The 26,776-nt window shown below is 43.5% G+C and overlaps 1 protein-coding gene across 1 annotated transcript; it reads left to right on the forward strand.

Moving 5' to 3' along the window:
- Positions 1-415: 415 nt before the first annotated feature.
- Positions 416-14,763, forward strand: LOC146564965 (C-type mannose receptor 2-like). Its single transcript, XM_085290226.1, has 8 exons — positions 416-547; positions 1,512-1,871; positions 1,957-2,443; positions 8,933-9,114; positions 10,079-10,435; positions 10,521-10,844; positions 13,567-13,664; positions 14,055-14,763. Exons 1-8 carry the CDS (start codon positions 439-441, stop codon positions 14,190-14,192), a joined length of 2,055 nt encoding a protein of 684 aa, XP_085146352.1. The 5' UTR covers positions 416-438; the 3' UTR covers positions 14,193-14,763.
- Positions 14,764-26,776: the final 12,013 nt, after the last annotated feature.

Genomic DNA, 26,776 nt, shown 5'->3' on the forward strand with positions numbered 1-26,776 from the left:
AGACGACCAAATCCAAAAACATAAGGAGAGAAAAAATGATGTGCTGAAACATCGATTTACTGGAGTTAAAACTTTTAACTGTCCTGTTTTTGTTGTTTCTAAATAATAATTTAACTAAATAATTTCTGCTTGTTTTAGTGTTGATAAGTCTCGTGCTTCTTACTCAGGGTTACCGTCATTCTCGCTCTCAGGCTGACCAAGAACCTCCGTCTGAATAAGGGGAAGCTTCATCAGTGTATCTCATCAAAGAAAAGCCTTTCAGGTGATGTCAAAGAAACAACAAACACAATAAACCTCAAAAAATGTGGTTCTCATGTTTGCTGTGTTCAGACCTGTCTGTAAGGCGAATGAAGACACTCGACAATGAACGTAACCTGATTCTGATTTGATTAAATGTTAAGAGCATGAAGTTCTGAGCATGATGCTGCTTTAAGTGTTATGATTAATAATGAACGAGCAGCTGCAGATGAGATTCATGAGGACGTCTTCACAGTTTTTCAGCTCTCAGTCATGAAGAGGTGTGGACTGATCCTGCTGCTGCTCTCAGGTCTGTGAACTCATCTCAGTCGCCTCATTTACAGTTTGAATAAAACTTTTGATGTCAGAAAATCAAAGAAAGCACAAAGTGAACTGCTCCATAGGGATTATTTTAAAGGTGTCTGTAAACGAGCTTCAAGCAGTCACAGGAACACTCGTACAATCTCCAAAGACCTTTGTCATGTCAACTAAACTTCTAAAGGTTTCTTTGGGTCCAGTTAGAGGTTTGATTGACAGTTTAATGGTCGGTAGTTTGTAAGAGTTTGTATAAAGTGAAGTAAAAGAGTAAAGAAAGAAAGGAGGGAAGAGTCAGTGCATGAACGTGGCTGTTTGTGTGCACTGCTGAGAAAAACACGTCTTGATTTTATTTTCTGTGTAGAAATCTGACTGAAAGCCTGAAACGCTGCAAACCCGTCAGCTCGCTGAAAAAGATCCTGACTGCTTTTACCACGTCCGTGTGCACGTTAGAGCAGGGCGATATGACCAAAAATATTTATCATGATATTTCATTTTCTTATTGTTGCCTAACATTGTACCGGTATTACCGTGAACGGTATAATATGGCCCAGCCCTAGTGCACGTGTTGTTCAGCTTTGAGCCTCGACCACTAACACGTCGTTTTCCTTCATTGTGCACACTGAAGAGGAAAAATCGTCCAAATACATGTGCAATAAGGCCAGAGTGAAAAACAAACTTAGCACTGTTAAAGCAGCTTTTTAAGCTGATGTGAGAGTTTCGCCCTGGAGCAGGAAACCAGTGTGTAGGTGTCCACAGGCACCGTAAAACAGCTTTTAACCAGTACACGAGTTACACATCCTTTGAAGGACACATATATTAACATATATTCACGTCTTTAAAGATGTCAACAAAAAGTTTGCGTTGTGGTAGCATGTAAAGAATTTATTCTCCTGATGACTAAAATAGTCGAGCTGAGGTGAGTCTGTGACCGCGCTGACTGACTCGTGTCCTCTCAGGTTACGTGATGGTCTGCCATCTTCAGTCTGATCAGTTAGTCAGACAGCTCCACCTGGTTGACCTGCAGAAGTCCTGGAACGATGCTCAGCAATACTGCAGAGATGAGTACATTGACCTCGCCATCGTTAACAGCTCAGCTCTCATCCAGGAAGCCCAGAAAAGGGCGGGGAGCACCGAGGTGTGGATTGGACTCTCCAAGAGCGGCTGGAAATGGTCTCAAACTGGTCCAGTTCAGTCATCCTGGTTTAACATGTGGTCACCGGGACAGCCAGGGACCAATGAGTGTGTTACAATATCTAGTGATGGATCATGGTCCACAAGACCGTGCTCAGCTCCTTATGACTTTGTCTGCTATGACGGTGAGTGTTTCAGACTTTGGTACCAGGGTTTGACAAACTGAACATTTTAGCTGCAGGTTTGAATCCGTCTGATCTTTTGTTTCAGTTGCGACTAACAAACACATCCAGGTGAAGAACTCAATGACCTGGTCTGATGCTCAGTCTTACTGCAGACAGACGTACACAGACCTGAGCACCATCACCAACACGCAGGACAACAGCCAGGTCGCTTCTATGATGCCATCTTATTATCAAGCCTGGATTGGACTGTACAGAAACTGGACGTGGTCAAACTCGAGCACAGCCTCCAACCTGCCGTGGGGGCCCGGGCAGCCTGATGACAGCGTAAACTGTGCCACAATAGTCGGATCAACAGGCTCCTTCAACAGTCATAACTGTGATGACCAACGCCCCTTCCTCTGCTCCAGAGGTGAGTCTGTCCTCTGTGTTTCTGCACAGTCTGGTCCTCCTGGGCTCATCCGGACACTCTTGGCACAGCACTGCCGATGCTTTGGGTGGCGCTGTCATTTAGTGTTTGCTCTGTCTGCGGTAGAGTATCACTTCCTGTTCCTGTTTCAACACAGGAACAGGAAGTAGTAGTTGAGTAGCTTATCTGCGTAGCAATTTAATTAAAAACCTTTAGATAACTTCTGTTTTCATAGTATAATCTTCACGTGCACCATGGCTACTTCACCTGTCCCTCCTGCACTTTCTTGCTCATTGTGTCAGATGTTTAGTTACTCCTTTAGCAGTAATGATATCTGTAACAAATGTAGCATATTTGCAGCTCTGGAGGCCAGGATTACTGAATTGGAGACTCGGCTTCGCACCCTTCATTCACCCGTAGCTAGCCAGGCCCCTGTAGCTGGTGCAGCCGAAGATAGCGTAGGCCCCGCTAGCTGTTCCCCGGCAGACCCCAAGCAGCTGGGGAAAGAGGGCGGCTGGGTCACGGTGAGGAGGAAGCATAGTCCTAAACAGAAGCCCCAGGTACACCACCAACCCGTTCATGTGTCTAACCGTTTTTCCCCACTCGGCGACACACCCGCCGGGGGTCAAACTCTGGTAATTGGTGATTCTGTTCTCAGACATGTGAAGCTAGAGACACCGGCAGGGGCCAGAGCAGGCGACATTGAAGGAAATTTAAAACTGCTGGCTAAGGGTAAACGTAAATTCAGTAAAATCATAATTCACGTCGGCAGTAATGACACCCGGTTACGCCAATCAGAGGTCACTAAAATCAATATTGAATCAGTGTGCAACTTTGCCAAAACAATGTGGGACTCTGTAGTTTTCCCTGGTCCCCTCCCCAATCAGACCAGGAGTGACATGTTTAGCCGCATGTTCTCCTTAAATTGCTGGCTGTCTGAGTGGTGTCCCAGAAACGATGTGGGCTTCATAGATAATTGGCAAACCTTCTGGAGGAAACCTGGTCTTGTTAGGAGAGACGGCATCCATCCCACTTTGGATGGAGCAGCTCTCATTTCTAGAAATATGGACAAATTTATTAAACCCCCCAAAATATGACTATCCAGAGTTGGGACCAGGAAGCAGAGTTGCAGTCTTACACGCCTCTCTGCAGCTTCTCTCCTCCTGCTACCCCCCCAAAAACCCATCTCCATAGAGACTGTGTCAGCTCCCAAACAGACAAAAACAAACTAAAAACCAGAAACAAACAACTTAAACATAAACAATTACAAAGAAAGAACAATACAGTATCCACACTTGCCATATTGGTCCATTTGATTGACCTTTATTATAATTATGAATTTATTTTATTTTCAGTTGCTACAAACGGGACAGACATGACTGGGGGATAGGACAGGGAGAAAGAATGAAAGAAAGAGAGGGAGAGAAAGAAAAACAGAGGAGGGGAGAAGAGACGGTGAGAAGGGGGGAAGAAAAAAACAGAAAAGCAAACAAAACACCTGGATCACCTGTATGGAGAAAAAAACCAGAAGAGAAAACAAACAACAAAGAGCAACATAATAAAAACAACACCATCACAATAAAGTAGCTAACAGTAGATAACAGTAGATACTTTTTTAATTTCACCTGCTGAGAAAGAAAAAAGAAAACAAGCAGAAGAGAACAAGAGTAATAGAATAAACAACATCACAATGATATATGGGAATATGACAGTAAATACTAAATGTTAAACATTATTGTGCAGCACATAAGATCAACAGAACACAGTGTGCTTTGAGGTAGGAGCCAAAAAGGGTGTAGTTTGTGGGTGTGATCACCCGTGTGTACACCTGTGAGCATGGACGCGCTTGTTTTTTTTAAAAGGTTCCTTCATGTAATGATCTGCTAGAGGGTGTGGGGGGGCCACAGCCCCGTCCTCCAGGGTGTGAAGCAGGTATGGAGGAGATCAAAACTCCAGACATCCAGAGGCCCCCAGAACACAAGAGACCAAGGAAGACCAACAGAGGGGCAGCTGCGCCTGAGTGACCGAGCCCCAGGCCCCGAGGCCGGGGGCACCCCACCTCCAAAGTGGCCCGAGCGAGCCCCAGGCTCCAGGCCCCGATAAGCGGCCGCCAAGGAGTGAGCCGGTGTGTACCCGGACGCCCACCCCCAGACACAAAGAACCACCAACGCACCGATGTCTGAGGGAGTCCGCCACTGGCAGGGGAAGTGGTGGTAGGGGGAGATAGGCCTCCAAACCTTGGAGGGCCTGAGATGTCCCCAGAGAGGTGGCGTCTGATACCCAACCTGACATATAGACACAGACATACAGGCACACACAGATACAAACATCCATTCCCACCCTCATACTCTCATGTGCACTCACTCCACACTCAACCAACGTGGAGACAGACATAAAGAGACGCTATACACACGATCACACTCCCCAAGCGTACTCTACGAACCGGGTCTAGGTACCCTTGCCCCTGGAGGGGGGAACTGCACCCAGACCCAGGTGGTGTTACCCTTTTTCCTGCGGTGGGGAGAGGCAGACCGCCCCGACTCCGCAGCAGCAGGGAGGCCCCACACCCCAGACCGCAGTCGGACGGCCAACTCCTCCTCCGCCATGTTTTTAATGGTCAGAACTTTGGCTTCCTCTGGTGATCCGTTTAGTTTAATGAATATTTTACAGTTTGTCGTCCAAGTGCTTTGAAATGTTCCCAGCTTCTTAAGGTGTCGTGCTTTTGTGGCTTTTTCAGCATTGTGTTTGGTTAGATGTTCATTGATAAAGACATTAGATCCTTTTAATTTTCTTCCTTGTTTCAGCAGCGTGTTCTTGTGCTTTCAATTTACAAATCTTAATATAATAGCCAGTTTGTTGCCCTTCCTCCTGGGAAGAGGGTGGCATGGTTCAAGGAAGTCCAAAAAACTCCCTGAAAAGCCTTCAGCTGATCCAAAATGCTGCAGCAAGAGTCCTGACAGGGACTAGAAAGAGAGCAGATTTCTCCTGTTTTGGCTTCCTGTTAAATCCAGAATTCAAAATCCTGCTCCTCACATACAAGGTCTTAAATAATCAGGCCCCATCTTATCTTAATGACCTTGTAGTACCATATCACCCTATTAGAGCACTTCACTCTCGCTCTGCAAATCAAATCAAATCAAATCAAATCAAATCAAAATTTATTTATATAGCACATATTAAAAACAACAGTGTTGACCATAGTGCTTCACAGTCAATAAAAACACGAGACAGTTAAAACAAACAATAGAAGAGGACAACAAACAATAGGTAACAACGCAACAAGCTAAAACAGCCAACTAGACAGAATCAAAAGCCAAAGTAAAAAAATAAGTTTTAAGACGTAATTTAAAAGACTGGATAGACTCGGCAGTGCGAATATGAACGGGGAGGTTATTCCAGAGTCTGGGTGCCACGGATGCAAAGGCCCGGTCGCCTCTCGACTTCATTCGAGTCCTAGGTTGTGCTAGGAGCCTATGGTTGGATGATCTAAGTGCCCTGTTGGGATTGTATGAATGGAGTAAATCAGAAAGATAACTGGGCGCTAAATTATTCAAAATATTAAAAGTGAACAAAAGAATTTTAAAATCTATACGATATTTAACAGGGAGCCAATGTAATTTGGCTAAAATTGGAGTTATGTGTTCATGAATTCTCGTACCTCTGCAGGCCTACTTGTTGTTCCTAGAGTATTTAAAAGTAGAATGGGAGGCAGAGCCTTCAGTTTTCAGGCCCCTCTTCTGTGGAACCAGCTTCCAGTTTGGATTCAGGAGACAGACACTATCTCTACTTTCAAGATCAGGCTTCAAACTTTCCTTTTTGCTAAAGCATATAGTTAGGGCTGGACCAGGTGACCCTGAATCCTCCCTTAGTTATGCTGCAATAGACGTAGGCTGCCGGGGATTCCCATGATGCATTGAGTTTTTCCTTTCCAGTCACCTTTCTCACTCACTATGTATTAACAGACCTCTCTGCATTGAATCATATCTGTTATTAACCTCTGTCTCTCTTCCACAGCATGTCTTTATCCTGTCTTCCTTCTCTCACCCCAACCAATCACAGCAGATGGCCCCGCCCCTCCCTGAGCCTGGTTCTGCCGGAGGTTTCTTCCTGTTAAAAGGGAGTTTTTCCTTCCCACTGTCGCCAAAGTGCTGCTCATAGGGGGTCATATGATTGTTGGGTTTTTCTCTGTATCTATGAAGCGCCTTGAGGCGACTTTTGTTGTGATTTGGCGCTATATGAATAAAATTGAATTGAATTGAACTGAATTGAAAAATCCTGCTCCTCACATTAAATAGAATTAAACAAAATAGCTTTTTATTGTCGCTGAACATGTACAACGAAATTGTGGGTGCTCGACAACAACTGTGCAGAAATAAACAATTTGGAAGAACAGGTTGCAAAGTGCTTTGAAGTAGTGCAAACTGAGTCTGTGTGTGAGCGTCCTGAGTGATGAGGGTTACCCAGACCATGGCTCTGATTTGTGGGTGGGTGGTCAGGGTGGGGTGTGGGGGGAGGTGTGTGGGACCAGAGGGCAGCGGGTCAAAGAATTGGTGGGCAGGATGTGAGGGGTCACCTGTGATCAGTTTCTGGAAATATTCATTTGATTTATTAGGCTGTAGATTAGTAAGCATGTCCTGAAAGTCGTCCATGGCTATCTTTATTATACTGACTCTGCGTCTGACACTAACCACAACACAGGGTTTGGGACAGTTAGGTTCAGGGTCATCAGTGATGATGACCTCACAGGGTTAAAAAGCCCATCTCAACAGAGAAAGTTGATAACCGCTGTCTTTATTATCTCTTTAAGACTTTGTTGAGGCAGCTGACTCAAAGAAAGTCTGGCTGTGTTGAACTTTGTAGTATACAGTCTACAGACAAGATTAAATACTTATACGGCTTCCTTATTCTGCCTCCAAATTACTTGCCAAGTGTAAAAAATCTTGTATTTTCACTCTGGAAGTGAGCAACATCATGTGACCTTGGAAGGGGCGGGGCTACATGCATTTACACAGAAGCGTGGAGCGAGGAAGAGCCTGTTTCACCTGTGAGCTCAGTAAAAGGAAAGGATGAGTTTGGGCCCAGCAGCAGAAAAATTCCACTGAGTGAGCAGGAGTGTAATCATCATCGTCATATCCAAGGTGGAGCACCCACCCCCCTCCATCCATCCTCCGTTTACACTGCCCCTGCATCACGAGCACTGAGACACTACAGTGAATAAAGTTAAGGTGGACTCCCCATGTTACTTCCCTTCTTTTCATGCCAAATCTGTTGAGGGGCGCCTTAATTTAACTATCTATATTAAATTTTGTGTAACAAACTGGGATATTTACAATAAAGCTATATATCGGAGCTACTTTATTATATTTTGTAACTTTGTAGCATATTATATTTTATTTATTGATTGTATTGGAGGAACTGTGACCACATTATTTCCTCTGGTATTAATAAAGCATTTTGATTCTGCTACCTCTGCAGCTCATTAGCTGCGCTCATTTAACCTGACTGAGCGTGACCAGTAGAAATAAAGGATCGAACTCAGTAATTCCTGGAAACCAGATCTTTGTTCAGCGTCAGCAAACCAGCAGCTTAGCCTGTAGCTGATGACTAAAAGGACCCACAGTGCTCAAACTGCACCTTTTTCATGATCCAGGGCAGGTCTGGCTTCTTCTTTCAGTGAAATTTAGTGGTGACTTTAAAATCAGTGCATTTTATTTGTCTGTGACTGAGCCTCCATCTTTGGGAGTGGTGCTGTGTGAGACTCTCAAAGCACGTTTTGCACTTTTAGAGGAGATGCACTAAAACTGTAACATCATTAAAAAGACGCTGAAGCCAAACAAACAAAGAACAAAATAAAAACAGTTTGTTCTCTATGATTGGAACTGACATGTGAAATGTGTCGGGTTGTGTCGTCATCATCACTGATTTGTTTGGAGGAGTCGAGCTTGAACGCTCTTTTCTCCCAATTTTAATAATGACAACATTATTCAAATAAAACTGAAGTGGTCGGGCAGAGAATCAGCGCTGTATCCATGCAAACACATGCACAGCAAGCAAACCTCGGCCTTGGATTCAAATGAAGACGCAAACATTTCCAAGTGCGTCCATCTTTGCTGATGATGCAGCAGACACGCTGACCTCCAGTCAGGAGGAGGAGCATGTTCTTCCTCTCACAGACACTGAAGCCTGAAACCGAACGGCCCGTTTACTGCGTTTAACCTCAGTCCCAGTTTCATGGTTCGACGCCTGTGACCTCGTTTAGCTCCAGTTCACAGCCCGTTCTGCCAGACGTCAGTCTGTTTGCATCTGTAATAACTTTGAATAAGTCATCTTCAGTTAAACGACTCTGAGCATCTTTAAACAAATGCACTTTAATGAACACTGGGCTGCTTTCTAAAAAAACACTTTTACAAAGTCTCTGATGGACGTGGGAGGAGGAGCGAGGATGAAATTTATATCAGATGAAGAGTTCTGACTGTGTCACAGCTGCACAGACGTCTCATCGTGTCGGGTATGTTCTGCATATGTTTGGTTTATTTGATAATCTCACACATTCATTGTCTGGTATTCTAATAAACAAAATGATGATAATTGAAGGAAGACAACATTTTTAAAGTTGAACGTTTCAAATGTTGAATATGTTTGATAGTTTTGTTTGAATGATTAGATTAGATAGAAATGGAGTGAATGACAGAGACAGCTGCCTCTTTGTTGATGCTGCTTTAAGTGTTATGATTAATAATGAACGAGCAGCTGCAGATGAGATTCATGAGGACGTCTTCACAGTTTTTCAGCTCTCAGTCATGAAGAGGTGTGGACTGATCCTGCTGCTGCTCTCAGGTCTGTGAACTCATCTCAGTCGCCTCATTTACAGTTTGAATAAAACTTTTGATGTCAGAAAATCAAAGAAAGCACAAAGTGAACTGCTCCATAGGGATTATTTTAAAGGTGTCTGTAAACGAGCTTCAAGCAGTCACAGGAACACTCGTACAATCTCCAAAGACCTTTGTCATGTCAACTAAACTTCTAAAGGTTTCTTTGGGTCCAGTTAGAAGTTTGATTGACAGTTTAATAGTCGGCAGTTTGTAAGAGTTTGTATAAAGTGAAGTAAAAGAGTAAAGAAAGAAAGGAGGGAAGAGTCAGTGCATGAACGTGGCTGTTTGTGTGCACTGCTGAGAAAAACACGTCTTGATTTTATTTTCTGTGTAGAAATCTGACTGAAAGCCTGAAACGCTGCAAACCCGTCAGCTCGCTGAAAAAGATCCTGACTGCTTTTACCACGTCCGTGTGCACGTTAGAGCAGGGCGATATGGCCAAAAATATTTATCATGATATTTCATTTTCTTATTGTTGCCTAACATTGTACCGGTATTACCGTGAACGGTATAATATGGCCCAGCCCTAGTGCACGTGTTGTTCAGCTTTGAGCCTCGACCACTAACACGTCGTTTTCCTTCATTGTGCACACTGAAGAGGAAAAATCGTCCAAATACATGTGCAATAAGGCCAGAGTGAAAAACAAACTTAGCACTGTTAAAGCAGCTTTTTAAGCTGATGTGAGAGTTTCGCCCTGGAGCAGGAAACCAGTGTGTAGGTGTCCACAGGCACCGTAAAACAGCTTTTAACCAGTACACGAGTTACACATCCTTTGAAGGACACATATATTAACATATATTCACGTCTTTAAAGATGTCAACAAAAAGTTTGCGTTGTGGTAGCATGTAAAGAATTTATTCTCCTGATGACTAAAATAGTCGAGCTGAGGTGAGTCTGTGACCGCGCTGACTGACTCGTGTCCTCTCAGGTTACGTGATGGTCTGCCATCTTCAGTCTGATCAGTTAGTCAGACAGCTCCACCTGGTTGACCTGCAGAAGTCCTGGAACGATGCTCAGCAATACTGCAGAGATGAGTACATTGACCTCGCCATCGTTAACAGCTCAGCTCTCATCCAGGAAGCCCAGAAAAGGGCGGGGAGCACCGAGGCGTGGATTGGACTCTCCAAAGGCTGGAAATGGTCTCAAACTGGTCCAGTTCAGTCATCCTGGTTTAACATGTGGTCACCGGGACAGCCAGGGACTGATGAGTGTGTGATAATAACTGGATCTGGATCATGGTCCACAAGACCGTGCTCAGCTACTTATTACTTTGTCTGCTATGACGGTGAGTGTTTCAGACTTTGGTACCAGGGTTTGACAAACTGAACATTTTAGCTGCAGGTTTGAATCCGTCTGATCTTTTGTTTCAGCTGCGACTAACAAACACATCCTGGTGAAGAACTCAATGACCTGGTCTGATGCTCAGTCTTACTGCAGACAGACGTACACAGACCTGAGCACCATCACCAACACGCAGGACAACAGCCAGGTCGCTTCTATGATGCCATCTTATTATCAAGCCTGGATTGGACTGTACAGAAACTGGACGTGGTCAAACTCGAGCACAGCCTCCAACCTGCCGTGGGGGCCCGGGCAGCCTGATGACAGCGTAAACTGTGCCACAATAGTCGGATCAACAGGCTCCTTCAACAGTCATAACTGTGATGACCAACGCCCCTTCCTCTGCTCCAGAGGTGAGTCTGTCCTCTGTGTTTCTGCACAGTCTGGTCCTCCTGGGCTCATCCGGACACTCTTGGCACAGCACTGCCGATGCTTTGGGTGGCGCTGTCATTTAGTGTTTGCTCTGTCTGCGGTAGAGTATCACTTCCTGTTCCTGTTTCAACACAGGAACAGGAAGTAGTAGTTGAGTAGCTTATCTGCGTAGCAATTTAATTAAAAACCTTTAGATAACTTCTGTTTTCATAGTATAATCTTCACGTGCACCATGGCTACTTCACCTGTCCCTCCTGCACTTTCTTGCTCATTGTGTCAGATGTTTAGTTACTCCTTTAGCAGTAATGATATCTGTAACAAATGTAGCATATTTGCAGCTCTGGAGGCCAGGATTACTGAATTGGAGACTCGGCTTCGCACCCTTCATTCACCCATAGCTAGCCAGGCCCCTGTAGCTGGTGCAGCCGAAGATAGCGTAGGCCCCGCTAGCTGTTCCCCGGCAGACCCCAAGCAGCTGGGGAAAGAGGGCGGCTGGGTGACGGTGAGGAGGAAGCATAGTCCTAAACAGAAGCCCCAGGTACACCACCAACCCGTTCATGTGTCTAACCGTTTTTCCCCACTCGGCGACACACCCGCCGGGGGTCAAACTCTGGTAATTGGTGATTCTGTTCTCAGACATGTGAAGCTAGAGACACCGGCAGGGGCCAGAGCAGGCGACATTGAAGGAAATTTAAAACTGCTGGCTAAGGGTAAACGTAAATTCAGTAAGATCATAATTCACGTCGGCAGTAATGACACCCGGTTACGCCAATCGGAGGTCACTAAAATCAATATTGAATCGGTGTGCAACTTTGCCAAAACAATGTGGGACTCTGTAGTTTTCCCTGGTCCCCTCCCCAATCAGACCAGGAGTGACATGTTTAGCCGCATGTTCTCCTTAAATTGCTGGCTGTCTGAGTGGTGTCCCAGAAACGATGTGGGCTTCATAGATAATTGGCAAACCTTCTGGAGGAAACCTGGTCTTGTTAGGAGAGACGGCATCCATCCCACTTTGGATGGAGCAGCTCTCATTTCTAGAAATATGGACAAATTTATTAAACCCCCCAAAATATGACTATCCAGAGTTGGGACCAGGAAGCAGAGTTGCAGTCTTACACGCCTCTCTGCAGCTTCTCTCCTCCTGCTACCCCCCCAAAAACCCATCTCCATAGAGACTGTGTCAGCTCCCAAACAGACAAAAAACTAACTAAAAACCAGAAACAAACAACTTAAACATAAACAATTACAAAGAAAGAACAATACAGTATCCACATCTGAACCAAAGAGTAAAACAGTGAAATGTGGATTATTAAATATTAGGTCTCTCTCCTCCAAGTCTCTGTTAGTACATGACTTAATAATTGATCAACAAATCGATTTACTCTGCCTTACAGAAACCTGGTTGCAGCAGGATGATTATGTTAGTTTAAATGAATCAACACCCCCGAGTCATTCTAACTACCAGAAATCTCGAAGCACAGGCCGAGGGGGAGGTGTGCTGGGCTGGTTCTAGACAGGCATATATGAGGGGGCAGACAGAAATGTAAAGGGGGCACATGGTGGCAGCTGAGGCGAATGTGGGGTGCTCTGAATAACTGTTTTTGTCATGTAATTGGATTGCACTTTGTCAAACCTCTACCCTAAAACCTGACCAACTTGGGTGTCCCCCCTGAAGGCTCAGCTTCTGCAGGTCTAGATCTTAGTGTCACTGAGGCACACAAACCCCCTGACCACGTTAAGGTGGCAATCACTCAGGAGGAAAACTGAAAAACAAAATAAAAAATAATAAAATAAAATATTGCTCATCAGATTCTACCAACTAAAAACATGACATTTACCTTAATTAGATGCCCTATGTTAAATACATTTGAATCCAACCATAGTACTTCTCACTATTGCCAATATTAACAAAACTAAAAAGGGTAGGCCAAGTTATGAAAAAAGGGCACTTCTCCAACTCTTGAAAAATAGAAATAAAAAATACATTAAAATATCCATCCAGTTCTTTAAAACCAACAACATAAAATCTATCTTAATTTGATTGCCTAAGTAAAGTATCAAATCAATTTTATTTATATAGCACTTTTACATTATACATGCTTCCCTTAGGCAGCATCATTAGAAGACATAGCATACATTTACACTGCTATGCAGATGACACCCAGCTCTATCTGTGCATGAAGCCAGATAACACACACCAATGAGTTACACTGCAGGAATGTCTTAAAGACATAAAGACCTGGATGGCCGCTAACTTTCTGCTTCTTAATTCAGATCAAACTGAGGTTATTGTACTCGGCCCTGAAAAGCTTAGAAATATGGTATCTAAGCAGATTCTTACTCTGGATGGCATTACCTTGGCCTCCAGTAACACTGTGAGGAACCTTGGAGTCATTTTTGACCAGGACATGTCCTTCAATGCACATATTAAACAAATATGTAAGACTGCGTTCTTCCATTTGCGCCCCTCCCTGAGCTCTGAGTTCTGCTGGAGGTTTCTTCCTGTTAAAAGGGAAAAAGTTTTTCCTTCTGACTGTCGCCAAAGTGCTTATTCATAGGGGGTCATTTGATTGCTTGGTTTTTTCTCTATATGTATTACTATAGGGTCTACCGCACAGTATAAAGCGCCTTGAGGCGACTGTTGTTGTGATTTAGTGATGTATAAATAAAATTGAATTGAATGGCCCTTTTCTTTCTCTGCAGATGTCAAACCTTCAGCCTTGAGGTCAGTGAAGGTTCAGCTGAGGGCGGGATCTGCAGACCTGAACGACCCCACAGTGCAAGAATCCATCCTGCAGCAGGTCAGAGGTCACACGGGCCCCGATACAAGGAACAGACCGCTATAACTACTGTGAAATGATAGAGAGCAGTGAGTCTGTGCAGGTTCAGGGACACGTGACAGCACACAGCTGCAGAGATACGGGGCTCGTTTAATGCAATCCCATCCATTTGTATTATTTAACCTTTTTAACTGGTAACTTGAAGAAGTCACTTAATTTCAGATTACTGTGAGGAGACGACGTGAACCAATGACAGGCAATGAGGCCTAATTCCAGACTTCAGTTTCATCCCCAGCCAGTTCATTTAGTTCATTTCCCCCAGAAACAGCACCAACAACGTTTTCTGCTCACTACAGAAACAACGGCTGATTAATGAGGAGCTTCTGTTAATGTGTGAAAACTGTGTTTCAGGTGAGGGAGAAGCTGGTGGAGCAAGGAGTCACTGAGGAGGTGAAGCTGAGGTGGAGGACGCAGCCTGATGGGAAGGTTTTCCACAGAGAGGAGGAGACAGCCACTTACTGTGAGAAGGAAGACTGTGGGTCGGTTTAGTCTGAACGTTATTGGCTGATGTTCCTCAGATGATCTGCTGTGTAATTCAACTTATTTCCATCTCTGTACTCTGACTGCTGGACTGTAACAGCGTAGCTTTGCATGACTGACAGTTGGAAATCATCCTTCTTTATCCTAAGCTCAGATCAGAGTGTCTGATGAGCTGTTTTATGCCTCTTTGTTTCTTCTGATTGGTGAAGCTAAAGTTTGCAGGTGAGCGGGTGGGCGGACCTTCTGTGTCTCAGATATAAATGTTCATGATATCCTGTCTCTACATATGAAAGTTCAAGAGGAGAAAAAGGTGAAACTGAGTGTTCAGAGCAGCCTGATGTCTGAGCTTTTTGACTTCATACTTTATAGTTCAAATGATGAGCACCCAGCAATATAACAGTAGATATGCCGTATATGTCAGTGAATCGCGCATTTATGCTCTCTATTATCATATTAAATATACATTTTTCTGTCTCAGAAATGTCTCTGCTGCTGTTTGATTCTGTAAACTACAGTCATGGCTCTGCATCCATCTTCATTGTAAACTCTATTCAATAAAGTCTATTGATATTTTATTGTCCTGTCAGAACTTTCAGTTGCTTCATTTTTATGCTCTTATTTTGAATTTGATGCAGTAACACACATCATAAAGGCTGAGACAACATGAAGTTTAATGCTAAACAATAAGAGTCTCACATACAGTGAAGCTGATTGGCGGGACAGCAGTCACATGACTGGCTATGAAATCCCAGACAGACAATCCAACAGTTTGTGAAACATCTGAATGTAAAATGCTGAAAACTTCTGCTGCTCATCTGTTCACAGAAAAATCTGTGAAAGCGACGAGACGGCTGTGTGACGGTGATTTTCAAAATAAATTCAGATCAAATATTTTCTGTTTTAAAACACAAAGTGTTTCACAGCCTGATAAAACTCCACATTAAGACCAGAGTACCTGTCCACACAGCGGTGCATTCACTGCTGCACACCAGAGGTGGAACGAGTACTCAAAATTTGTACTCAAGTACAAGTACTGTTACAGTGGTTAAATTGTACTCAATTACAAGTAAAAGTACTGGTGTTAAAAATACTTGAGTAAAAGTGCAAAGTACTCTTCTCAAAAACTACTCAGAGTATTAATTACTTGTTAACAGACTGATGTTTTATTCTGTCGTCAATAGCAGGCATTCAACTCGATTCACCAGTATAATGTTCAAAGCACATTTCTCAGATGAACAAGGTATAGAAAGGTAACTTGTTTTGTAAATAAATGTAGATATAAAAGAAGGAATTTTGTTTGTTAAAAGAATGACAAAAATGTTTCTGAACATGCGTCGAACCATTTAAACTTTTCCCCATACACTGAACAACAGGCAGGTAAGTGTCTTAAACTCTTAGCATTTCTGTCACACTTTACTTTCTGAACCTTTTGTTCAGTTTCAGCAAGAGCTGGTTTTCTAAATTAACAGAGGCTATCCGACTTCGTTTGGCTGTGAAGAGTAAACCAGCACAGCTAAAAAATCGTTCACACGCAGCAGAAGCAGGCAGATCTGTGTTCAGTTTAAGAGAGAGGTTTTTGATTGCTGAGAAGGAGTGCAGCAGCTCCATGGTGTCTGTGGCACAAGCAAGGTAACCATCAAGCTCAACTGTACTTTGCAGCCTTCTGGAGATTGGTCTGGAGAAGAATTCATCTTCATCAGATGACTCTCTTTGCTGATCCTCACTCCCATGCTCTATCGTTTCAAGATGTTGTTTGATGTATGTTAAGGCTGTAATTGCAAGTAGATAATACTTAGAGAGCAAAATATGTGTATTTAGCAAATCTAATTTAAGAAAAGGGATCACATACACAAAAATGCTGCCCATACAGCTAACAAATAAAAACAATCTACATTATGTTCTTTAAAAAAATATATCATATTGGGAAACATATAACCCTACTGATCAAGAGCCATGTCACTATGATAGGCCTATATCAGGCCAATGATACTGATCAACTGATCCATCAATCTGGCTCTGGTACATGTCAGCTGAGAGCTGGAAGATTAATTTGAGATGCAGCTCAGCACTATGTTCCAGTTTTTTTTTTTTGTTTTTTTTTTAAATATAGGCCAGCTGATTGTAGGCCTGTGAGTTTTAAATGACTACAAATTTAATTTATTGTAATGACGGTGGTTGTCCAAATAATAAGCTAAAACATTCCTACGAATTGTAGCTCATATGCATGTGCACACACACGCACGTTAGCTAGCTCCATCTTATTTTAATATCAGGCTAACCAATGGTGGTGACAATATCTTAGCCAAACTAATAACCTTAACACACATGAAAAATAAGAAAGCAATATTGTACACGTATAGTTGTGAAACCTCTTACCTCAAGTTTTAAATGACTACAAATTAAATTTATTGTAATGATGGTGGTTGTCCAAATAATAAGCTAAAACATTCCTACAAATGAGGTCAAACAAAGTTTGCATTGCATCTGGACGCTGTCCCCTTTTCTCCCTCTGTACATGAAAAATTCCTCCAGGTACAGCCATGGGGGGCACTCGTCCTCCGTCTTTTCTACGTCGTTTTCATGGTTGACAGTGTTTTGATTTGATAAATTTAAATTTGATATACCTTTATTAGTCCCACAAGGGGAAATTTCATAAGGCTGCCGACCTATTGCACGCAATGGCGACGCCATCTTACCCTCCGACCATACATACATTACACAAAACATCACATGGGGAAGACAGGTCAGAGAGGTATAACAATGGAAAATGCACCACATGAGGAAAGATAAGGAGAAAAAAATAACTCCCCCTAGACTGAGCTCCAACAGGGAGATCAGTTTGAGAACAGAAAAAAACACCTCTGCACATAGCACATGAAAAAAACTCTTAATACACCAAAGAAACACATGACAAGCGACAGGGGTGGGTAAAGGGTGAAAGACAGCCGAATTAGACAGTACATCCGGGCCTGCATGCGCTGGTCTCCTTGATCCCCGTCAGCATCGGAAGAGAATAAGTGTCGAAGGCGTTTGGAAAGCGAGGGGGGATGAGTGTGTGCATATCAGTGTATATGTGCGTGTCCAGAGTTCAGCTGAGACAGTGTCCTTCGCCCTGCTAGGCTAAGTAAACAGTCTTCCAGCCAACCCAGGTGGCCAGCATGGAATGGGAAGGAACAGACTAAACACAGTCGTTATCAGGGTGTTATTGTTCAGCTCCAGCCTTGAGACCGCAACCGGCGCCAAAGGGGGTATCCGCATAAGTGATAGTGATTTTTACTTTAGTGCGAACAGCTCATATGAATTTCAAAGCAGTTCTACAGTCCAACACTGGTCTTTCAATCTCCCGCAAGCTTCGCCATACTTGCGTTCTGTGATGTTGTCATTTCTTGTGCTCAAGGAGACGATTTCTGAGAACTCACGGCAGTGTGCCTCCCCGAGATGTCATCCAATTTGCGCCCAGAGATGATATTTCGGGCTAGCCCTTCTGAGATGTATCCAGTCTGCAGTCAGAGATCTTATTCAGCAGCCGTAGCCTCTCCAAGATCTTATCAATGAGCCCATTTTGAGAAACTCACACCTCTCCCATCGTTCCAATCCCAGCGGGCAGCCTTGTGGGGGTTTGAACAGCCGGTTCCGCTTTCTTAATTCTTCGATAAGTCAGGGCCAAGCCAGCTCCGATCAGCCAGAACCCTGTTACCATGGTTCCGAATAGGTAGATATCTTCAGCACTAGGGATGGGTATCGTTGAGGTTTTATCCGATACCGGTGCCAAATCTGTACTTTTGAAACGGTGCCGGTGCTTAAACGGTGCTCGAACCGGTGCTTAAAGAATGGAGAACACAAACTTTGTCCAAAAACCTCTCATGTTCAGCTGGGTTTTTTTGTAAAAAGACAACAATGTGTGCCTTTTCTGCAGCTATGTGGCATATATGGCATCACTCTTGGCTGGAAGCAGTGCTTAATCAATGGAAAAAACACAAACTTTTTCCAAAAACCTCTCATGTTTAACTGTTTCCCACTTTTTCTTTGGTCATTTTAGCCTTTTTGGCCAGGGTGAAGGGAGTATCTGCCATCAAACAAGAAGACAGCCGCATGTAGCTATGATGATGTTTGCTAGTTCACCTTACATGCATTCATGTAATAACGTGGTTAGCCTACTCAACGTAAATTACACACGAACAACATTAAGCTACTCACGCAGAGAAGAACGGCTGCTGCTGCATCATCATCCTCATCATTCCTGCTACACTGGCAGGGCTAGGGGCCAGGACTCTATTCTTCGGGTTTTTGGGGGATGTTGCTCCGGGTCCGATAACTGGCAACCCACCCGACATGCACGGTGTGAGGTCTGGCAGCAAGCTATCAAATACGGCGCATTTCTCGGCTTTTAAAAAAAACGCTATGCGTTGCCAGCTGTTTAATCGGATTCTTGGTGTTACCTCCTTTGACAGTATCACAGTATCAGCTTAAAGCACTTGTTGCTGCTGAGTTTGCATATTTTGCTGTGAAGTACAGGCAGACTTTTGACCGCTTCGCCTTGGACATTTTTAATCTGTAGCTCTGCTCTAACAGAACGTACGTACCTGGCGGCCCCGCCTACTATCCTCGGAAACGTAAAATGATTGGCTAGAAGTGTATCACAGCTCAGGAAAAAAAAGCACCGAAATAAAGCACCGAAATGTGCGCTGCTTTTCGGTCTGGTTACTACCGTTTATGTCAGAACCGGTGCCATCATGGCACCGGACACCGGTACCCATCCCTATTCAGCACTCAGGCTCACCCAAGCTCAAACTTCTCGTTGAGAAAGGGGTGTCGATTGCATTTAGTGACCAGTTGATCCAATCCATAATTCCTCTTTTAGGTTTTAGAGAACAGACTGTGAGAGAATGTTCCAGGGAAAAGTAAGTAAAAACACGATCTATACAATAATGACACATTTATTGACTTCCAACAACTAAAGGAAAAATTTAAACTTCCAGACCAAAATTTTTTTAAATTTCTACAAATAAGAGACTGGATCAAAGAAAAAACCAAAGGAACTTTCCCTGAGATTCCCAAAGAAAGTCCTTTTGAAACGCATCTTTGCACCAAACCATGGAAGTCAATAAAAGGAATAGCATCTTCAATATACACTATTATTAATGAAAAATTACCTGACTACAACAAAACGGCTCTGAAAAGAAAATGGGAGGCAGATCTGGGCTATGTTTATGAAGAGGTAGAATGGTACCATCTAATGGAACAGGCACAGACCATGTTAATTTCCACAAATCATAGACAAATGCAATTTAATATATTCCACAGGACATATTATACACCTTACAGATTACATAAAATTGATATTAATTACTCTCCCAAATGTTTGAGATGTAAGGTGATAGATGGTGATCTCCTTCATATGCTGTGGAATTGCCCAGTAATAGAGGAGTTCTGGAGACGGACTACTGAAATAATTTCAAGGGTGATTGGGATCCAAGTCGAAATGGACCCAAAACTATGGATTTTAGGTGACATAGATTCTATAAACGTGGATTACCACAAGAAATATTTTATTTTACTTGCAAGTACTGCAGTTAAAAAATGTATTCTGACACATTGGAAATCTGAAAATTCTCCAACACTGAGATATTGGATTAATGAGTTAGCATCCTACTGTACACCTGAGAAGATATCGCATAGTGTAAAAGGGAAATACGGAACCTTTAAAAAAATTTGGAGACCATTTCTTTCAGTATTACCGTCTTTGGACTTGACAGAATATAGAGATGACGTAAATTCCTCTGGGTTTACCCTGAATTTATCCTTGGTTAGGCCCTTCTGATCAGAGTTCTTGAATGTTGTGCTGATTCTTGTGTATAGACGGGTGTAAATATGGGCTGTTTGGATACACGAATGTGATGAAGTTGAGAGCCATACAGGGGTAAAGGGGTGGGGGGATGGTGGGGAAAAAAAACAAACAAAAAAAAAAACACAAGACAAGGACATAAGAAGCTAAGCAGGGAAGATAAGGGAGAGGAGGAGGAGGAGAGGAGAAAAGTGCGACCGCCTTCGTCAAGAGCAAGAGCAGGGTCCTCTGTCTTCATTTTGGCTTCTTTGTCTCCAAATCTTCCGTCTATAAAGTAGTTTATACTCCACCATTTAGCACCTCTAGACACCTGTGCCTGCTGCTGCAGCGGAGTTTATTCTTTGCTTACGTCTTAAATTGGCGCGGTCGCTATTGCACAGCGTTATTGGCTGCAAAAATGCAGATGAAAGGTTTGAATATTAATTCAAATTGTGGGTGTACTCAGTAGCGACTTTTGATTTTATAAGTAGCCAAGCAGATTACATGGTGTAAGTTGTACTCAAGTATGAGTAAAATTACACACTTGAAAAATTACTCATAAAAGTACAAGTACCCAAAAAATCTACTTAATTACAGTAACGTGAGTATTTGTAATTCGTTACGTCCACCCCTGCTGCACACACACACACACACACACGCACACACACGCACGCACGCACACGCACGCACGCACACACACGCACACACACACACACACACACACACACACAGAAACACACGCACATGCGCACACACACGCACACACAAAAACACAGAAACACACGCACATGCGCACACACGCACACACACGCACACACACACGCACACACGCGCACACGCACACAAAAACACAGAAACACACGCACATGCACGCACGCGCGCACGCACACGCGCGCGCGCACGCACGCACGCACGCACGCACGCACACAAAACCACAGAAACACGCGCACGCGCACGCGCACACACGCACACAGAAACACACGCACATGCGCACACACGCGCACACACACGCACGCACACACGCACACGCACACAGAAACACAGAAACGCGCGCGCGCGCACACACACACGCACACACACGCGCACACACACACACGCACACGCGCACACGCACATTAGAGGAACAAAAGCCAAAAACAACAGGAAACAGATTAAAGCTCATCTATAAAATGAGTTGTCAGCAGTCGCTGCCCTGACATGGACGTGGCTGATGTGTTTACAGATGCATGTCTTTATTTTTCCTTTTCATGATGATCATGTGTTTTGAATAATTGTATTGTTTGTTATTTTCTCTTTTACCGTGGGAGGGGCTTTCGTGAGAATGAGATAAAGTAAATGATGGGCTGAGGAAAGCTGTTCCAAAGTTGGGAGCTGTGACTCTGGGTCGGTTTAGTCTGCCCACCAGGAAGTGACTGATCAGCTGATTTTTAATGGCTGATGTTCACAGGTTGATTTGACTCTTTTTTATCTTTAGAAAAATGCTCGTTTTGTTGGACAATAACATTTTTGTTATTCAGAGATGCTAACAGTAGAAAAGGTCTGAGTGGTAATGATCGAGTTTTCCTTCAGGACTTCATCGTTCTTCCTGAAAATGTGTGACTGACCATTTAAAAGTCCAGCCCTTCACCTCCACAGTAACACTCTAAGGAGTTTAAGACCATGGCGCCATCTGCTGGCCAAACCTTCACATTGCACCACGAGAATAGAATAGAATTCAACTTTATTGTCATTGCACACGTCACAAGTACAAGGCAATGAAACGCAGTTTGCATCCATCCAGAAAGTGCTTTAGCCACAATATAGATGTATTACAGAAATGGGTCTGTTACAATGTTCATGGTATGAAGGTATGTCATGAATAAGCTCTAAGTATGTGCAGGCTGTAGTGAGTATACAGGCTATGAACAGGATATCAATATGAACTATGCAAGTTATAAACAGCTGGTTATAACTTGCATGTGGTTTATAGAAGATGGTTGATCTTCTATAAACCGTTTATAGAATTATAATTATTGTATTGTACAGTATGATTGTCTACACGGCGTTTACAGTAGCGCAGTTTAGATCAGTGAGATATGTGGCTAATTTCTACAGAGGCTGTATAAAGTGCTAGTGGTTGTGTGTGTGTGTGTGTGTGTATGTTCAGTCCATGAGTTGATGTGGGTCATGGACATTAGCTTGGAAACGATGTTTGATGATCTCCACATTTTCTTTAACTTTAAACTTCCTCAAAGACAATCTGACCTCAGTCCAGAATAATCCACTTACTTCTCTTTTTGTATTGCCGTGTGTGTGTTAACACTCTTCCTGTCTTGTTATTTTAGAGCTTCTTTCTTATTGGAAACTCCCTGCGTCTACACAAGTTTGACCATCTCATGTCAAACATGAACACTTTTACACTTTATTGAATGTAACAACAACCAAACTGCAGTCTGAAACCATCTTTGTAATAATAAAGAAGCCTCTCATGTCTGTCCTGTGTTTCCTGACCCCGATGCAGAAGTCTGCCTGATCCCAAACCAGAAAAACTATTTCTCCTGCTTTAACAGGCGAATTAAAGAGAAAAGATGACTGAACACGAGCCGAGACTCAGAACGTGTCAACCAGCTTTTATGTGTTTTTACTCAGAGGGTCCAAACTGCTTCAGCTCAGTCCAGAGATCCTCTGAAAACCCACTTCATGCGATTGTCCAGCCTCCTTCACCCAGTTCATGTGAGCTGCTTGTGCATGGTGGGTGTAGCTGAAGCAGACGAGCACTTAAAGGGTCTGCTGTCGGCTCCACCTGTATTTTTGCATTCTCAGTCAGTTTAACCTGAGCTCAAATCTGCATCAGCGTTTGGTCCAAAGTAGAAGCTGAATGCAACACTGCCTCCCAGAGGCCAAATGCACCAACTACAGCTTCATTCAGGCGGATTTACAGCTTGTAATGGATTTCCTTCCATCCATTTTATTTTGCAGGAACTGCTGTATACTGTGTGCAGAAAAACAGTAGACATAAAACTAACTGTACAAATGATATCAGCTTGAAAATGAATAACGCCAACGCAGTGTGGGAAAGCCCCACTCTTAGGGCATACTTCCACACACTGTCTCAATACTTTTAAATCACTACTCAAAACCCATCTGTTTAGAATTGCATACACCTGGTCTGTCTTAGGCCGTTTTTACCTGCTCAGTTTTTATATTTACTTTTATGACTGTTTATGTCTAAATTTTATCTACCATGTTTGCTATATATACATTTTTCTTATGTTTTTCATGGTATTGTTTACGTGCTACTGTGAGGTGACCTTGAGGGTCTGAAAGGCGCCTATAAATAAAAAGTATTATCATTATTATTATTATTATTATTATTATTATTATTATTATTATTATTATTATTATTATCATTATTATTATTATCAATACAAATCAGACAAAAACAGATGCAGCAGGATCACAAACAGACACATGTTGGCTACATGTTGATGCTAAATGACTAAAATCACACGTGCAACACTTTCTACATATTTGACAACAGAAGAAGAACACAAACAAAGTTGGAATGTATTTTTAATTATTTTAAATTTTTATTTTATGCCAAATTAGATATTTTGCATAATCAAGCACCAAATCACAAAGTCTCCTCCCTGTTTGTACTGTAAGGTCAAAACCCTACAGTACTACAGAGAACCCCAACAATCAAACGATCCCCCTCTGAGCAAGCACGAGGCGACTGTGGGGAAGAAAAACTCCCTTTTAACAGGAAGAAACTTCCAACGGAACCGGGCTCAGAAGGGACGGCCATCCGCTGCGACCGGTTGGGGGGGATGGAAATCAAAAAGGAGACGAGATGGCGTGAACTACAGTTGTTAGAATTTGGATTTGGTGCTAAAATTCTGCTTCAAGATGTTAAAAGAAGCAGGGCGGCGGGGAAAAGCCAGGATGGTCATTTCAATCATCTCTGGCTTTAGTGAACCACCTGAAGGGTTTTCGCAGAGTTTTTCCCAACGCTGAAAAAAACCTGGAAATTTTGGACTTTTTGGGAGGACCGGGGATGACTCCGAGGCGCATTTTTAGATGCTTTGTCAGAACCTCATCAAAAGACGCATCCTTTGCCATCGCAGCCTTTAACACAGTGTCTGGGGAGCCAAACTCCTTGATGAGGCATTTGGTCATTTTCTTGATGAACTTTTTCTTGTCCTTCATCAGACTTGTGACGGACTCTGTGCTGCTGAGTTCAGGCTGCATCAGATCTCTCAGACGCTTGAGGATCGCGTCAGGTTCTTTTGTAGTACATGCTGCACTGGCAAAAAAGTGCTGAGTTTCAGGTTTGGATTTTCTGATGACTCTCATCATGAGGAGAACGGCGAGGTCACTGGAAATTTTCTCAGCATCAGAAGATGACGCTGATACAGACCTCATCTCTGACATGTCAGAGGAATCCTTGGGTGAGCCTGAAACACTGGCAGAGCGTTTTTGTGGGGAAATGCTCCCAGACTTTGGTGTCTGATCAGTCACCTGATCAGGTGTCTGATACCTGAGCAAAAGTCAAAAGTGGCCTTGCTCTACAAGCCTTCAGTACATAAAACAATATAATAGGAAAATAAGGATACTAAGGATATTGATTTCATGACACCATCTGTCCTTATGGACTAACGTCTCTGAGGAACGTTTCCAGCATCTTACTGAATCTCAGGACTAAGAGAGCTCTGAATGCAAAAAGGGTCCAAGCCAATACTAGCAGGGCATCGCTAATCAAGGGTCCAGTCAATATATCTGCTCTGTGACAGCAGGTAATAAAGTAATGGAGCAATATTCAGCCTGCAGCTTCCTGTGGTTAGCTGTTTACTGACAAATATGGGTCACCAACAGGAAGCGTCAGCCACATGTAGGTTATAACCTTCTCTCTGAGTGGGCACTTTGCATGTGACGACAGCTGAAACAGTACACAGTGCAGACTTAATCACAACACTGCGACTCAACCACTTTGTTATGGAATCTGATTTAGAGCAGAGATTAGAAGCAGGAAATGCCTGCTGAGGTCGGTGTAAACCAGTGGAGGCAGGTTTACACCGACATTAACAGGTGTTAAGTGTTAAAGTTGACTTTAACATGAGTGCAGAGAGAAAATGTGATGTTCCAGCACTCCTTAGAAAGAGAGCGTGTGTGATTCAGTGAGTGATGGTGTTGAACGGGACTCTCAGTTACAGGTCAGTGGTTGATTTTGTCATCATACCATCAGATCTGCAGTTTCTTGGACACACGGGTGAAGAGAGAGAAGCTCAGCTGATCAGCACTTGGTGGTGACTTGAATCAGGTGCTTGGTACCCGACAGACCTGGCGTTTCTAAACATATATGTCCCGGGAGGGTCTTGCAGAGGCCTCTTCCACATGGTGGAAGCATGAGCTGCAGCCTCAACATGGACCAGTGTGGCCCAGGCAGCGGCTGAGAGGAAAATTCAGTAGGAGTTTGGACAGGACATGAAGCAAGACTTTTAGCTGGCCCTGAAATGATTCTAGCAAACTGTAACTTGATTTGAGAGGAGGTAGTGGCCACTCCCACTGCCACGCCTTCCACAGAGAACATCGAATCGAATCCGGGGAAGAGGAGAAGGACTCACCCATCACTGCAGGTGAGGTCATTGTAGTAGTTGTGACAGTGACGGAGCAAATCTCCACGGGGTGAGATGAAATGAGCTGTGGTTGGAGCGTCGCTGGTCTTTGTCTTAGAGACAGGAGGAGCTCTGTCATTTGTCTCTATCACTGGCATCCTGGTCGCTTAACTGACGTCTTCTAGGGATGTCCTACAGGGAGGAGGCTCCAGGGCAGAGCCAGGACACGCTGGAGAGATCTGGCTCTTTGCTTGGCTGATCACCCTGCTCTCCCTGCTGCTTAGACTGCAGATGGATGGAAAATTTCACTTCTTCATGCGAGTTGGAATATGGCCAGATTTCCTAACGCTTTGCAGCAGGTGCAAAGTCAACTTTTAGTGTTAAAAAGCTACAGTTGGGATTTACTAAAGAGGCACAGTGAGAGTTTTGAATCAGAAAGGAGCAGACAGGGCTCATTTTCACCGGCCTTACTGAGGAGTTACAGAACACACAAGGTTGTGGGGAGAACCTTTAAATTAAGTTTTATTATTTTGATGGTGGCAGGAGTGTTCATTTATTTTGAAAGAACAAGGAGAACAGAGCAAATGTGAAGAAAAACAGTTTGTGATGATTACGATAAAAAGAGACAGCAGCAGGTATATTACAGGTGATAGTGGCGTTGGCCTCATTCTTCTTCGTTGGTCCTCAGTGACGTCTGGAGGCTGCAACAGAAGAAGAAGACAGCAGCGGACAGGTCGGTGCTGATAAACAGGCTCAAACTCCAAATCATGACAAGTGATGCAAACAGAGAAAACTTTGTGATGATTCAGATAAAAAGAGACTCGGTGTTCAGAGGAAGCATGACGGTCTGACAGAGAAAGCCATCTGTGACCGTTGCTGAGGCTTTTTCTCATCCTCAGCACCGACAGTGTTTGTGTAATTACTCTCACTGCCAGAAGGGGGAGACACAGCTCCAGCCTGCAGGGAGAAACACTGCAGCTCTGGATTTCCAACAAAGGAGTTTATAAATCAGAGTTTTAGTTAAATAAGTTAGCAAACAAATGTAAAAGAAGAAGCACTGCACTGAGTGTTTTATACCTGCGCAATACTGTGACTCACCTGAGCTGCCAGACATCTTCAGCTCTCTGCTGCTGACCTGCTAACAAGATTTCCTGAGCAGAAACAAGAAGAACAGT

Source organism: Mchenga conophoros, linkage group LG11 (genome assembly GCF_057382185.1).
Source record: "Mchenga conophoros isolate Kocher_MC1m ecotype Shallow Benthic linkage group LG11, M_conophoros_male_GT1.1, whole genome shotgun sequence".
Lineage (NCBI taxonomy): Eukaryota > Metazoa > Chordata > Actinopteri > Cichliformes > Cichlidae > Mchenga > Mchenga conophoros.